Source organism: Haliotis cracherodii, unplaced genomic scaffold (genome assembly GCF_022045235.1).
Source record: "Haliotis cracherodii isolate W230 unplaced genomic scaffold, xgHalCrac1.p SCAF_5, whole genome shotgun sequence".
Lineage (NCBI taxonomy): Eukaryota > Metazoa > Mollusca > Gastropoda > Lepetellida > Haliotidae > Haliotis > Haliotis cracherodii.
The window spans coordinates 62,524,760-62,541,769 of record NW_027266308.1 but is presented as its reverse complement, the minus strand read 5'-3'; the positions used below and the strand labels follow the sequence as shown (position 1 = coordinate 62,541,769).

Below are 17,010 nucleotides of genomic sequence, written 5' to 3'. Positions count from 1 at the left end.
GTTTCCTCTGCTTGGTGATCAGGGCATTGTTTCCTCTGCTTGGTGATCAGGGCATTGTTTCCTCAGTTTGAACAGGGCATTGTTTCCTCAGTTGGTTAAAAGGCATTGTTTCCTATGTTTGGTGAACAGTGCATTGTTTTCTCAGTTCAGTGAACAAGGAAGTGTTTCCTCAGTTTGAACAGGGCATTGTTTCCTCATTTTGGAGGAAAGGACATTGTTTCATCAGTTTGGAGGAAAGGGCATTGTTTCATCAGTTTGGTGAACAGGGCATTGTTTCCTCAGTTTGGTGAACATGGCTTGTTTCCTCAGTTTGAACAGGGCATTGATTCCTCAGTATGGAGGAAAGGGCATTGTTTCCTCAGTTTGGTGAACAGGGCATTGTTTTCTGTCTGGTGAAAGGGCATTGTTTCCTCAGTTGCAGAACAGGGCATTGTTTCCTCAGTTTGGTGAACAGGGCATTGTTTTCTGTCTGGTGAAAGGGCATTGTTTCCTCAGTTGCAGAACAGGGCATTGTTTCCTCTGCTTGGTGATCAGGGCATTGTTTCCTCAGTAGGTGAAAGGGCATTGTTTCCTGTTTGGTGCAGGGCATTGTTTCCTCATTTTGTTGATTAGGGCATTGTTTCCTAAGTTTGGCAAACAGGGCCTTGTTTTCTGTCTGGTGAACAGGGCATTGTTTTCTCTGTTCAGTGAACAGGGCATTGTTTCCTAAGTTTGATGAACAGGGTAGTTTTCTCTATTTGGCATTGCTGTGAAAATATACTGCTCTTGAGTGCTACATATAAGTGAAAAACACAGAAGCATGTCATATTTCAATGACAATTTTATTGGCATGTAACAGCCAAGTCTGACATAAGACAGGCTCCTTCTCTACCCGAGTCAGTTGAATGAGGCCCATAACAACATGTTCCCGCATGTCGTCTGGAGGGCTGTATCTGGGGAAGTCATACAGTATGACCTGTAATACACAAGTGGAATACAATATTCATTGCATCTTACCAAAATTAATCCTTTTTTCACACGGACACATTTGTTTAGATCATACTACTTGATTTAGTCAAATCTGTCCAAAAAATATTCATGATGCCTGATGTTTTTGCAGTATTCCAGCAACATCCCGAGAAATGGGCTTCACATATTGTACTCATGTGGGGAATCAAACCTTGGTCATCTATGTGACAAAGGAATGCTTTAATCACTGGGCTACCCTACCGACCCCTTAAGTGTGATGATGCATCACAGCAACATGCACCAAATCATTTTGGTCTAAGAGTTTCATCATACAGATATTTCTTTACAAGTGAATAACTATAGCTATAGCAAAAATGTTCCTGTCACTTGTGCATGTTGAGTGAGTATGGTTTTACATCGCTTTTAGCAATATTCCAGCAATATAAGGGCAGGGGACACCAGGAATGGGCTTGTATCCATATGTGGAATTGAACCGGGTCTTCAGCGTGATGGGCAAACGCTTAACCCACTGGGCTACCCCAACGCCCCTGTGCATGGTGAGTAATTTACCTCCTGGTACGTGATGTTTTCCTGTGCAGTTAATGTTATCGCTGGCAAATTCAGCTCCAGGATTCACAAAGTCTGTTTGAAAGTAACCTGTCCCTGCAGGTGCCATAATTACAGTTTACCCTAGACACATGTTCAATGTTTGGACTACAAACACAACCAAGGGCAAAACAATCAAAGGAACTCATCTTTCTTTTTTTGTTGTTTTCGCCGCACTCAGCAATATTCCAGCTATGATGGCGGTCTATAAATAAATGAGTCTGGACCAGACAATCCTGTGACTGACATCATGAGCATTGATCCAAGCAAATGGGATACAATGACATGCATCAACCAAGTCAGCGAGCCTGATCACCTGCCTCTCACAACAAACATAGTTGTCTTTTACAACCAGGGTTGCTGAAGACCTATTCTAACATGCATCTTTATGGGTCTGATTGATCTTACAATGACAGAACACTTTGATGCAGGACGCTGGAAATGTCTTTATTTTCATGTCATGAGTTACATGTTTTCACCTGTCTCAACACATGCAATCTGTACAAAGACACCACACAAATATATTTACAGCCATGTTATAAATGGTAAAACATTACAATCACATTTGCCTTGTAATATAACATACAATACATCTTACATCCAGTGTTCTACTCCCTTCTCACAAATACAGCTTAATATACACTTTACAACCAATAATCTAGGACTATTGCATTAATCGGAGTCAGTACCTCTGAGTGGTATTTGTAAGTTGGATATTAAGTAATGGCAAGGCAGCATGGATGACAACCTCCTTATTACAATTGTAGAAACATTCACTTTACGATTGTCCTTAAATCTACATTCAGGGATGAGAATTGATGTTAAAATAAACAAAAAACAAGTGAGAGTTAGCCGAGGGTCAGCGGGACTATACAATTTACGTGTATATGTAATAGCATGTATCAAAGAAGTGACCCTAGACATAACGAAATCCGCGGACAATTCTCATCCCTGTACAGTGAAAAGTCTATACAATTCCCATAATGTCTTGCCGTTACTTAATATACTTCTTGTTCTGTATTTTAAATCAAACACCATATTACACTATAAACATATTACATGATCTTACACCATCCTATTGTACATCTGCCCGAGGCAAGGGAGTTAGCTAACTGTAAAGTGGCTATTACCATTATGTCCCTTATATGTCCCTCATACTGACCAATCAGATTCCACCTCTCATATCACATGCTTTTGCTTTGAACAAAATGCCAGTGCCTAGACAAAACGATCAGATTGATATTTGTGGACACCGAGTTGGTGGTACACATGCTTTACAAATCCTGCAATCGAACCAAAATCTTGCAATTTACGAACCGGATGTCGATTTCGTTACGCGATTTTGACTGGACTATCCATAGACTCGTTAGTCCAGCTAAAATATAACTCCATAATTCCAGCCTAGGTGGGCAAGGGTGGGAACGTGACTGTTACAGTCAGTTAACTCCCTTGCCTTGGGAAGATGCCGGTTGTACAGTGATGTTAGATCATCCTTCAGGATGCATGGAGTCTGATTAACAATGATGTTCCAAGGAAGAAAATAGGTTTCTGGTCTGTGAAAGTAGTACATGCAAGTTCCCCAATTCAAAAATATAAATACAGGTATGTACATATCGTGAAGTACCCAGCAAATATGTACAGCTTTTGATACACTAAGATCCCCATGGTACAAGGAGGTGATTGTGTTGAGACACAGTGTTGAGGTGCAAGGACCAGGGTGTCTTCATAATGCCAGTCCATGCAGAAAGCTTTGGAGAAGAGTAAGTCGGAAGTACTGCAAATGTCACCACAGGTCACCATGCCACCATTGGAGTAAATCTTACATTGTCTGTTTGTATCCTTATCACACACACTCCGGCTCATTTGCGACTTAGCATAACACCACTGCCACAGGCTGATTTGCATATCACGTGACCGGACGTTTCTCTTGTTTGTAACCAAACGCTTATTCTAAACTTAGAACAGACTGGCCTAATGTCTTTTGGTGTGTTTGACATATTGTTTTTCAGAATTATATATATGCTATTACATATACAACAGTGAGGTGCATGACGATTTATCTTTATACATAACAGTTGCGACATCACTAGCTCTCCGTAGGGCTTCGATGACAGCACCAGGAGCCGTACAACCAATGTAAACACACGACAACTACGCAAATGGAAACATCTTTTCACGTTTTAGAATATTTTCTCAATGAAAGTTAATCATTCTATGACATATGTTTATCTAAATGTGTAGACTCATAAAAAATGAAACACATGAAAAACAAATGCAAATATCTTGAAAGGACTGTGTAAGATGTGACCAATCGTCACATCACGCTAGCCTGTGGCAGAGGTACTATGCTGGCCGCTTGAAACTCTGGGTAGGAGTGCGCTTATCACATATATCAATCGATTGAATATAACCCTATATAAGAACAACTTCCAGTACTTGGAAAGTACCTTTGACTTTCAATATAATTATAATAGTATGAGAATGCCAGAGCAAAGTAATTATTTGTTTTACAGAAATCAGCTGAGGACAGGAAGGAAAAAAAGAAAAATATATTTATTTTAAAATAAAAATCAATGACCAAACATGTTACTGCATAGTAGCAGTTACTATACAGGCATGTCTGTAAAACAAATTACCAAATTGGTCTGGCCTCAAATGATCTTTTTTTGGTTAGAGATTATAACCAAACTGTTATCACAGTGCCAACAATTCTTTCTCAAATGAGATATTTGTTTTAATTGCAAAAACATCAAAGTAGAAAAAGATTAATCGTTCCATGTATTTGTCAGAATGTGATCTTGAAACGACAGTTGAACCTGGTGATTCGAATGTCCCATTGTTTACCATGTTATGACCAGCACCTAGGCGAGACAATGATAGAATGAAGAGTTATCTCCCTTCACAACACATATTTTTGAGCTGTCAAGTCTTGAACATGATAGTTTTTTGCTTTGGAGTCAATACATCACTGGGATATGAAATCATGGAGTTGTTTTACCTAAGCCATAAAGACTACAAATATAATGAAGAATACAATTAAAACTGCAAAAATCTTAATCATGAGCCATCGGTTTGAGGTGACGGACTGGAAGTATTTTAATATTTCACTGTGAGCTGCCTCAATGTTCATCTGGGTATCCTCGATATTGGAGTCAATCCTGCAACAAATCATGGACATTAAGTAGTGAAGAAATAAACAAATGACTTATGTGGCATGTTTTGTAATGCTAAAAAAACATGCAGAGCTTGAAAACAGTAGGAAAATGAAACATTTTGTGCAGTTACCATGGTTACTGTCCCCTGAAACTTCATGAAACAATATTACTGGTACATCAACATACCTCATATAGTCAGGAACTAAAAGTGTGATATAAGCGTGTGCAATATTCCAGCTAGATGATTGCGGCCTATACATAATCAAGTCTGGACCAGACAATCCAGTGATTGATAATTTGACACAGTATCACCCAAGTCACAAAGCCTGACCACCCAATTCATTAAGTTGCCTCTATGAACAGCATAGGTTCCGATTCCAACCCAGAATCCCCACGGAGATGTGAGACATAACAATGCAATGTTTCAACTCAAAGCTGACCTTTTACCCATTGCCATGGTATGAAGATCCTGCACTGACTCACCTTGTAACCATTTCCTCTTGTTCCTTGACCATGTGAGCTAGTTGTGTGAATATAGATCCAAGTTCCACTATTGTGGACTCAATGTTCTGCATGGTTTCAGCCCGACTTTGGATGTAGGAATCCTGAAACAGATCAACAAGAATAATGACTTAGAGAGCACAGATGTAGAACATGCAATGCACAATCCTAAGATATACCATTACACACGAACAAGTCCTTCAATATTCACAGGTACCACGTGTGACGTTATGATATGAACCATACAAGCCATGGCGACTCACATGGATAAAACAAGCCATGGTGACCCAGATATGTTATGGTGACTCACAAGGACTATACAAATCATGGTGACTCACATGGACCACACAAGACATGGTGACTCACATGGACCACACAAGTCCTGGAACTCACAAGGACCACACAAGACATGGTAACTCACATGGACCACACAAGACATGGTGACTCACAAGGACCACACAAGTCCTGGTGACTCACAAGGACAACACAAGTCCTGGAACTCACAAGGACCACACAAGACATGGTGACTCACAAGGACCACACAAGACATGGTGACTCACATGGACCACACAAGACATGGTGACTCACAAGGACCACACAAGACATGGTGACTCACAAGGACCACACAAGACATGGTGACTCACATGGACCACACAAGACATGGTGACTCACATGGACCACACAAGACATGGTGACTCACAAGGACCACACAAGACATGGTGACTCACATGGACCACACAAGACATGGTGACTCACATGGACCACACAAGACATGGTGACTCACAAGGACCACACAAGACATGGCGACTCACAAGGACCACACAAGACATGGTGACTCACAAGGACCACACAAGACATGGTGACTCACAAAGAACACACAATTCCTGATAACTCCATGATAACATGGGCTACACTTCATAGTACGAGCCAATCAAGACTCACCTGTTCGTCGATGAGCTGTAGCTGATTCTGATACTGTTGGTTGGACATGCCGTCCATGTTGATGGCCACATCCCCACTGTTGGCCTCATCTTGCAACAACACCGATCCATCTGACACACAAGAAACAAGATCAATAACCTTGAGGAATAAATACCATTGGTACCTAGTGGCTTAAAAGGTGAGGTGAAATGGGGTTTAACGTCGCGTCCAAGATTATGCACGTGTTTGTGCAAGTGCTTGTACTAATCCGTACTGATGCCGATTTTATAGTGCTAGCCCACTAAATACCATGCTGCAGTTGAACATGAATACCTCACTCAGACACAGTATACTGACTCCGAGCTGACCAGTCCTTGTATTAGCCCCTTAAGGCAGAGTAACAACCAGTACCATCTTAAACGCTTTTGGGTATGACACAGGCAGTGATCAAACCCAGGACCTTCCGCTCTCCTGCCAGACGCTCTACCACTAGACCACGAAGCCGTCTCTCGCTTAAAATATGATAGGAGTTAAACTTGGGCCTAATGTATCATCATCCATACAGTGCAAACAATGTAACCATGGCAACTACTGGGTGTTTAAAACAAGTCAACATCTTCACATCTCTCCTGGTTATATGGGATGATGCTGAGCAAACATACTGTTATCAATTGTTACTGTTTTGACCATACTGAATTGTTAAAAGCTTGACCCTTACAACAACTGCCAAGATGACTGTTCCCTGTGTCAAGTGGTGTAGTAAGCTACTTACTGTGTCCATTGAGAGCTGAGGGAGGGAGGGACGAAGACACACCAGACTCTGAAAACTGTTCTCGTCTTGATTTCTGATGTTTCAGATTCTGAAAATAAATAGCAGCCAGAATATTTAAATGTACGCATTTAACACTTCCAGTCACATATATGCTCAATCTATAGAAGATAATAATAGAATTTCAGCAACAGTAAACAACACAACAAACTACTCTATGGATCACACTTTTCAAACTAAACTTGGCGAATGGCACATGTTACATGAAAATAGAAATGTGTGAACTCAATAAATGATTTAATTAAAGTTATTTTCTGAATTATCCAATCAGCGGTACATCATAATATCATATTTACTGAGTGGAAAGTACTTGAAGAGCACTTAAAATAGGCTGTTCCAGAGATGAGCTGTGCTTTTGAAGCTCTTATAAATATATTGTCTAATCTGTACAAGGGCCAAATTGCCTTACATACTGAAACAAACTGTCTGTCAATCAGTGCCACACTGTAATGTAATGTAAAGTAACATATCCCTACCTCTGTTCGTACTTCCAGTACTTGCTTGAAGTCATTGGACATACTTGCAAGTTTGGACTGAAATTAGACATTCAGGTGTAAGGAAAGCCTGGCAGGACACATGAGCCTGAAGAGAGTGTGTCCTAGAGTGTAACAAGCAGCATCAATAATCACGATAATGGACTTACTGACTTGAAACAGTAACAGTTACAACAGATTAGTACTTGCTGGTGAAATGGGGCTTAACGTCGCGTCCAAGATTATTGCACTTATATAGCGACGTGCATGCACGTATGTGTGTGTGTGGCTGCTTGTATTAGTCCGGACTGATGCCGATTTATAGTGCTAGCTCACTGAGATAAATACCATGCGGCTGAACATGAATACCCCACTCAGACACAGTATACTGACACCGAGCGGCCCAATCCTTGTTTTGGCCCCTTAATGCTGAGCGCCAGACAGGGTTACAACAAGTTTCATCTTTTGGTATGATGCGGTCAGGGATCGAACCCCGGACCTTCCACTCCCCGGGCGGACGCTCTACCACTAGACAGTAAATTACAATGTGTTAAAATAATGGATCTGATATCTTCATGGAACATATTGACGAATGAATTTCTTGAAAATACATAGATGTTTTACAGATAGACACATATTCATATTCAATGACTACATATATGTGTTTAGGCATGAATTGTGCGTTTAGCAAAATGAAAGTAACTTGTTCTCTTTATCCTATGCACCTCCACAGATTTATCTAGAATTCCACACTAAGTACCTTGGCAAGCAAAATGGGCAACAATTGTTATTTTGTTCAATACTGAGATATTTAGAAGTTCTTATTTTCTTAAATCCTGAGGTCTTCTAAAACTTATATTAACATTACATTTGATGCAATAATGTAAAACGTAACATTTAAGTCTCTTCTTCATTGGCTCTGTTATCAGTAAAATACAAGTTATCCCAACAAAGCCATAACATTAGGTACAGTACACAGTATAAACATGTAATTTTAACTTCCTAATTTGGTCATTTTTACTGACATTTGCTGCAGACTTGGGGCTGAATATCGGCCTCTGAGCAGGTCAAAATAAATGCCTGACCTTCCTGAGATAAACTAATATATACTGCCATGTCTGACCACACAATCACTACACAAACTGACCTGCAGTGCCACCACCACAGAGTTGGAATGAGATTGTAGATGTTTGCCATTTTGACTTTTCTGAGACCTCACCAGCTGAAACAGAAAACACAATGACAGAATGATACCTCTGCTGAAACCAAACTTTTACCATGTTCACCAGTGAAAAATGCACCATTGAAAACACATGTTCAAGTGAATGTGACAGCTCTACTTCATCAAAACAACAACCCATCAATGTTGAATTTCAAGTTCGTTAGGAAAAAAATGAGTATCAATTATCAAGAGGAGCAGGCTGTTCCCCGACAGGGCCGATAGTGTTGTGCTAGTGTCATTGTTCAGTTGTCACGGGGACCAGCTGTTCCCCATTACTGTGGTTCCCCTCACATACCTCCTGCAGCTGGGCTATCTGCTTGTTGAGGCTGTTGATGTCCTGCTTGATGATGTACGTCAATTCCTGTATCTCCACAGGCTTGTCGTCAAATAACGACTTTCGTTTGGCCACTGTGAAGGAAAACATGTTGTCAACAGGCCTATTACCTGGGTTACCTGACGTAATATAGAGACTATACAGGATAAAAAAACAGATGGGAATAGCTGACTACAAACCTTCAACCATCTCTCACAATGCTGGTCAGACATACTCGCAGTACTGGAAACTTCTCAGAAAATGTAGCCACTGATGCCGACATCATATGCCGACATGTTAAGTAATATAAAAAAGAACGTAGCTACCAGTCTCAGACTAGTTTACTCTATTCCGCATATGTTCTGGGATATTATCCTTATCATCATGAACATTGCTTATACAATCATAAAACAAACAAACATGGAAACATTTACTTACATATTGTCAATTTTTCCAATTTTGCAAATGTGTTTGCCAAATCCCGACCAATTCTCCTGCAGTGACAAAAACAAATTATCATAAACAACTAGTATATAAACATGTAGATGTATCATTGCCCAATAACAACCACCCCACCCCCCACAAATCACCTACTTGTTGCAACAAGAAATAGCAGGAAAAACTAAATTCAGGAAAAATATCAACATGGTGCAGTACAAAATGAGATCAAATTGACACCAATCTCAATCATGATCATATTTCATGTCCTATATTTAACATTGGATCAAAGTAATGTTGCGTGCCATGACTTGTGACTACATTGCTTTGTTTGTTTGTTTGTTTGTTGTTTAACATGTTTAGGGCTGCACTCGGCAATATTCCAGCTATATGACAGAGTCCAGTAAATGGAGTCTGGACCAGACAATCCTGTGGTTGGTACTGTGAGCAACGATCTATGTTGTCGGGTACGAGGACACATGCTCACTGAACCTGATCACCTGTTCCTTTTGGTAGCCTCTCATGAGTGTATTGACCAGCATAGGTTGAGGGGGGTTATATAAGCAATAAGCGCCCAGCTCTAATCAGCACCCACGGCGATATTTGCTATATTGGCTAGTGAACAATCCCAATTAGCACCCCTTCCGATTGATCAATGTACACAAAACTTATTTATTCGCGTATGATATGCACTCGTGTGTTATATGCACCCTTAATTATGGGCAATTAAATTCTGGAAAATATATCTATCACGTATATTATGCACAGATTCTTTTTTTTGCATTATTTCAGGCTGTCAGCATAAATAAACCATGAAATTTACCATCTTTCAACTCTGTTTTTTTTCTCACCAATATTATATTCTAATAAGAGCCCCATATTTCTAATTTTGAGAGCACCCTGGGTGCTTATTACGTCGAATACGGTATCAACAATTCACAAGTTCCTTGTTCCAAAAAGCAATGTCTGGTATACATGATATAAACATCTAAACAAAGTAAAGAAAGACAAGGCGTGGAGTCTGCTAGCGGCTTTTCAGAGGTATCAATACAAACTTCAATATATTATAAAATTACTTTTCAAGACAGTACAAAAGCTAGTAATTTACTTTATATCGTGCATGTACCATCATAGTTAGGATCTAAATTTTATCACAATCATATCAAATCATTGAATTGCTACTGTATTGGTGTGAACATAACTGGGGCAATGAAATGACAAAGAGGGAACACTTGTACCTGAAGACTGAAACACAAAACCATTAAATTCTCCTGAATTTCCAAAATATAAAACTGAGAGTGACTTCATCAGCTACACGAAAACATAACAAACATAATGAAAGACAACCTACTTTGCTATTTGTGTGAACTGACTCCTCTGTCGCAAGTCCCGATTTCTGTGAGACGGACTGATTCCATTTGACTGAAAAAGAAAAAATATATCAGTCAGTGCTTCTTATCGCATTGATTTTGCAGTGAGTGAGTGAGTGAGTGATACTTAGGGCAAAATATCGACCTCTGAGCAGGTCTAGATAAATGCCGGGACGCCATACAGCTCCTGTGGTTTTGGAATCCAGAACCCTTTAATCTTTAACTAGTAACATTGGGGTTTGACAGGGACCCCTTGACTTTTATGCTTGTATCAAACAGTGATCATAACGAAGTAAAGTTATATTCTCGTGGCCTTAACGTTATCCCATGATGGAGTTATCTCCCTTTGTATTCCAAACAATATCACTATGTTGTGTATGTACATAAATTCTAAAAGAGTGAGTGAGTTTGATTTTATGCCGCTTTTAGCAAAATTCCAGCGATAACATGGCGGGGGACACAAGAAATGGGCTTCACACATTGTACCCATGTCAGGAATCGAACCTGGGTCTTCAGCGTCGCGAGCGAACGCTTTAACCACTAGGCTACCAGACTGCCCCATATAAATTCTAAGACATTGATTTAATGATGTGACGTAGGGGGGCAGTTAGTTTTGAGTAACAGTTGAGTGAGGTGTGGTGTGTTCCAGAGGGCTGAACAGATTGTGTCTGTGTGCTATTGCAATGTGTCCGTTTATTTCACTGCAGACTTATCATGCTTATATGTACTATAAATGTACAGATTGTTTCATCCTGTGTTCCCGGTGTAATTCCGACAACTATAACACCATTATGCATATTAGGGCTAGGACGATACACCAACTGTGCAATCCAATACGCATCACGATACCTTCCTCACGATACCTTGCTCATGTTCTGATACATATCGCGATACTTGCATGTGCACTTATCAGTAAATTCACTGATTACAATCACAAAAGTGTGTAGCTGTACCATGAGCAAGGATGATGATACACAACTGCAAAACTGAATACCAACCTGTCTTGACTGCTGCGACTTGACAGCTGACAAAAACTCAGTGGTTCGATCTCGGCATGTCATGTCTGGATCGTGCTGGAATTTTGATGGTGGGCTGGGGGACTGTTGTTTCTCCTGTCCAATGTGGGTGCGAGATGAGTAGCCACTCCGGTCACTCCCTGATTGGTGATTGTCAGATCCGGAGTTGGTGCGGCGGCGCCTTGCTATCATTGAAAATGACTTGACATAACCAAGTCATACAGTAGTGGAGAAAGAAGATGAGTTCCACAGGGACCTGCCAACATAGTAAATAATGACGATGTACATTAAGGGTCACAGGTGGGGCTATTTTCACTACTGCGAGTGTATTGTAATAGTACCCCACACTTTCAATAGTATTGTAATAGTGTTAAAACTACTTTACCAATCAAAAGTACAATACGTTTGGAAAATACCAGCATATTGTGTTTTTCAAAATCATGCTTATCGTCTTGTTAGAAGATTTGACACTAGTGTGAACTCAAAGGGAAATTAAGAAATAAGAAACCTTTTCCTGTGGTTGAAACAGTGAAACTATTTGTGACAGTTTCCTGTATATCATGTATATGATGTGTCTATTAAGCATGCTTTGTGACCATAACAGTGAGTGAGTGAGTTGGGTTTAACATCACATCAAACATATTCTTATGCAATTTTATAAGACATTTTATTGTGTAAAACTACATCTTAATCATGTGTTCGTCGAGGATTATTTAAAAAATGACAATAGGTGAGGTGAGGTGAGGTTTCACGTCACTTTCAAGATTATTGCAATTACTAGTGATGTGCATGTACATGTGTGTGTGTGTGTGTGTGTGTGTGTGTGTGTGTGCGCGTGCGCGTGCGCGTGCTCGTGCGCGTACCAGTCTGGACTAATGCAGATTTTGTAGTGCTCACCCATTGGGGTGCCACAGTTTAAACATGAATACCGCACTCAGACACAGTATACAGATCCACCAGTCTAAGCCAACCAGGCCGTGTTTAAGCCCCTTAATGCCGAGCACCAGCAGGCAGGGTAACAACAAGTACCATCTTTTAACGTCTTTGGGTATGTCATGGCCGGGGATTGAGCCCCTGCCTGACCTTCTACCACTAGACCACAGTGGTCTAATGACATTATCATGATTATAATTATATACACTCACGTGTTTCTGTCTTGTAAATAGCATGTATTGTGGTTACAAGGGTTGTGGCATCACACAGACATTGCAATTACTCAGATGATGGCTTGCTTTCAAGATAAAGTTTGCCTTCATAAGTGAGTGAATGTTTTACAGTTGTTCTTGTGATTAGCGAGAAAACTATGAGTGTTTCTTAAGCATCCATAAACACATAACACAAGGATCTGCTTTGAAGCTATCTCCCTACTTTCAATTGGAGACCTGTTTCCGTCAGAATAACTCGGGCAGGAGAGGTCATGACAGAGAGTCGTCTGCTGCAGAGCTATATATGAGGTAAAACCCTGATGTTCTGAGCTCACTGTTTCGGACCATATGGTAATATTATTATATGAGGATCGCGCTGTACGATCACAAAATCATTATATGCAGCCATTAGAATATCTAATTGTTCACGGATGTAATAATACTCCTCAACCATGACAAATTATATTTATTTATTTTTTAACAACTTAAACAATTATTTCTGTTAAAAAAGTGTACGTGCGTTATACAGTAGATTTTCATAATACTGTTGGATAGATGCCTACGAGAGCTTATTATGAAGGACAGGATCCAGCGAAGTACATTCCCTAATCTTAAGTCTAAGGTATTTAGAGAGTTTAATTCGTGATGTATGGACACTAAGTCGTAAACAAGCCAACAGAAACAATAAAATAGTATACTACATTTCTGATATCCATACCTAAACAACATATAAAACCGTTGTTGAACCTAAGAGCGTGACCAGAATATTCGTTCAAGAGCGAAACCAAGTTTTCTCTTCGCCGAAGAGTTCGGCTTCAAACGTCAAATAGGCATGTCAGAATGGATAGCATACGATCTGTTATCTTTTCTAATTATTGAACGTAGAGTGGGGTTAAATGTGTTACATATTATCCCTACCTTAAAATGTGATCGTGTGTTGTGTAATATCCCTCCTTATTCTGTGATCTGATATTTATCGAGAAAGTTTGTACATCGAAATAACACTATAATCGCCGAGTCCACGAAGCAAACCCTACGTCACTTCCGCAAATCCAATGCGCACTGTGAATTGTATTTGCTTTACAACTAATAATACAAAATTGATGCAAAAACACCGGTCATCTAACAGAATCAATTATTGTGACGAGTTAATCAACTCGCACACACATAAAAGTGTGCATTTTCCCGCTATTATGACACATATGAAATTAATTTGAATATGTTTACACCATAGATGAGGACAGAATGACAACTACTAATATAGAAATAATTATGATTGAGAAGGTGAGATGGGTTTTTAAATGCTTAGAACAGTTAGGTCACAGTGGTTTTACGTCGCTTTGAGCAATATTCCAGCAATATCACGGCGGGGGTTACCAGAAATGGACTTCACACATTGTACCCATGTCGAGAATCAAACCCGAGTCTTCGGCGTGACGAGCGAACGCTTTAACCACTAGGCTACCGACCGTCAAGGCGGCTTTTGTTGCGTCCTCGATTATTCAGTGTAATAATAAATCTTTATCAAAATTTGAATGGAGGTATAACAGGCTGTATACTTCAGTACGGAGTATAATCCTGACAAAGCAAGAATCAATGATGGCGAACCTTAGAACAGCCGATATTGACACCACAATGCTTCGGGTGCAGGCTAAAATGGCACCTCAGCAAAACGTCACCGATTTCTCTGGCAGCGCTTTTGACGAAAATGGTTACTTATTGACGGGCGAAAGCGGCACCTCCATGGGCGGATACAGAGGGGGTCGCGGGGGTGCGCACCCACGCCCAACCCCCTTTTTATTTCGAAAAAAATCTTTATTTCTGTATAAATTACCACCAAAGACAATAAATAGATCTTAATTGTGCACCCCCCACTTGGTTGATGCATGTCATCGTATCCCAATTGTGTGGATCGATGCTCATGATACCAATCACTGGATTGTCTGGTCCAGGCTCGATTATTTACAGACCGCCGTCATATAGCTGGAATACTGCTGAGAGCGGCGTTAAACAACAAGCAAACAAATTACGTGTAATTAATAGCACCGAGTACCGAATACAATAACACCAATCAGTTGAAACAACAATATTAATTGACAGCACAGTACCTCAATTCGGACTCTAAACTGATACCAAAGTTCATGTAACCAATCACCTCTTCTATAACGGGATCTACGCATCTTAAACAGGAAAAAGGAAAGTCTTCTGAAGTCCGGCTAATTTCTCTATAACAGGCTACAGAGGGTCTGGTACCACAAACACGGCTTAAGTCCACAAAGACATCTCAGCGCTAAGGTGATCGTAACTCCCATACTTTAACACTGGCTTACGATAGTCGTAGCACTAAGATCGCTTTGTGGAACGGTGCCCAGGGCACAGTTGTCACATGATACACATAACCCCTATAAGATATAACATATGATTACCCCTATGCTGAGTCCTATGCTTCCTGTGCTCCCATAAATATTTATAGTGAGTGAGTGAGTGAGTGAGTTGGGTTTAACGCCGCTTTTAACAGTATTACAGTTATATCGCGGTGTGTCAGCTTAATGTGGGAGGAAAGCCCGGAGTGATGCAGGTCTAAGACGTTTACCACTTCGGTGAAACCCACGAGCACGGGTGTGGTGCTGACAAACCTAGAAACATAATCGTGGCGAACCGGGATTCAAACCCACAGTCATAGGTTTCTGGCGTGCCCAAGGGACGCAACTCTGCACAGCGAATCGCGGCGCCTCTGAGACGACTGGGCCATCTGTGCCCCCTAAATATCTATAAATATGAATATGAATTGATAAGATGTATACTGCCATGGCGCAGGTTATATTGGAAGTATTTTTCGGGTGATTGTTAGTGGCAGAAAAGACGGCGCTTTCAGATGGCATCATCTCTGCACTGGACCAGTGTGACATTTTAGGAGATACTTTCTCTTGTTGGCTGGGGATTTATGTGTATGGGAGAAATGCATATATTCACGGTCATGTTGCAAAACACCCACGTGAGAGGCGTATGGATCATACGGTCAATGCTCGGTGAAATCCGTGAAGATGCGGGGTAGAATAGATCTTCAGCAACCCATGCTTGTCGTGATCCCAATTGCGTGGATCGATGCTCATGATATCAATCACTGGATTGTCTGGTCCGTACTCGATTATTTACAGACCGCCTTCATATATAGCTGGGATATTGCTGGGTGCGGCGTTAAACAAACAAACAAACAAACAAACAAACAATGCTCGGTGACATGGTCGATAGCGTCTTACGCAGAAGCTTGTATTACGTAATACCCAATTCGTTTTTAATGACTCTATGTTTAGTCGAGTACCCTGTTGAGCTTCCACGTTCGTCAGAGGCCATATATAGGTATACGGTCTCTGCTTTTATTTACGTCCCATGTCCCTTCAATAGAGGGGTAATGTTCAAGTTATCAAATACAACTTAGATATTAAAAAAATGATCAAAAATTTTATTCTATAACTACTCATGAGCTTTGTCGCTTAACATTCGAAAAAAACGTAAAAGGCCTAATCAGGTCTATGATCTCTGGCCTATTTAACCCAAAGTGTTATTTGCGGTGCCTCACGTGTGTTAGTGTATAATATATGTTGTTAAGGAAATAGTTTACGCTTGGGTTATATAAATAGAAATTTCACTCAGCTGAGTTATTTGGGTCCTGCGACTCTGGCGATAACGTTGGAAGAAGAGGTTTGTCTGTCCTCGTTCGGCAGGTCACTGGAAAATTTCACATCATAACCACCAACATTCACGATGCGGCCTGCATTTTCCACTGGGACTGGTAATGCATTTCATGCACTCAACATAACATCATAACATCATAACATCAACAACATGTTGTCATGAATATTCATGCACGCGAGGTCAATGAGACCGCACATGTTTGACAGTTCTAATAATATTATTACACGTGTATTATATTTGTAAAAAAAACATGTTGGAGGAGGACTGGATATATTCGAATGTATTTGCGCCTGTAAAATACATTTGTTATATTTTTAAAAATTAATAACTTTTCTATGGGCTCTTGTTTAAATTGATTTTTTTTCTTCTGTTAACTA

At 40.3% G+C, this 17,010-nt stretch overlaps 2 protein-coding genes across 2 annotated transcripts in view; one reads left to right on the top strand and one right to left on the bottom strand.

Annotated features, from left to right (window-relative positions):
- Positions 1 to 1,975: 1,975 nt before the first annotated feature.
- On the bottom strand, positions 1,976 to 13,979 carry LOC139442595 (syntaxin-5-like). The gene is made up of 11 exons (XM_071223447.1): positions 13,856 to 13,979; positions 11,775 to 12,048; positions 10,758 to 10,828; positions 9,407 to 9,462; positions 8,951 to 9,063; positions 8,581 to 8,655; positions 7,437 to 7,493; positions 6,904 to 6,991; positions 6,153 to 6,262; positions 5,193 to 5,314; positions 1,976 to 4,712 (listed from the first exon to the last, which is right to left on the bottom strand). The coding sequence occupies exons 2-11, from the start codon at positions 11,982 to 11,984 to the stop codon at positions 4,553 to 4,555; spliced, it is 1,062 nt and encodes a 353-aa protein (XP_071079548.1). The 5' UTR covers positions 11,985 to 12,048; positions 13,856 to 13,979; the 3' UTR covers positions 1,976 to 4,552.
- Positions 13,980 to 16,614: 2,635 nt separating this feature from the next.
- LOC139441932 (methionine synthase-like) overlaps positions 16,615 to 17,010 on the top strand; it is a 47,526-nt gene continuing 47,130 nt past the window's right edge. Inside the window, exon 1 of the mRNA XM_071222677.1 lies at positions 16,615 to 16,730. Coding sequence (XP_071078778.1) covers positions 16,703 to 16,730 — 28 coding nt within the window. The 5' untranslated portion in view covers positions 16,615 to 16,702. The remainder of the gene's footprint in view (positions 16,731 to 17,010) is intronic.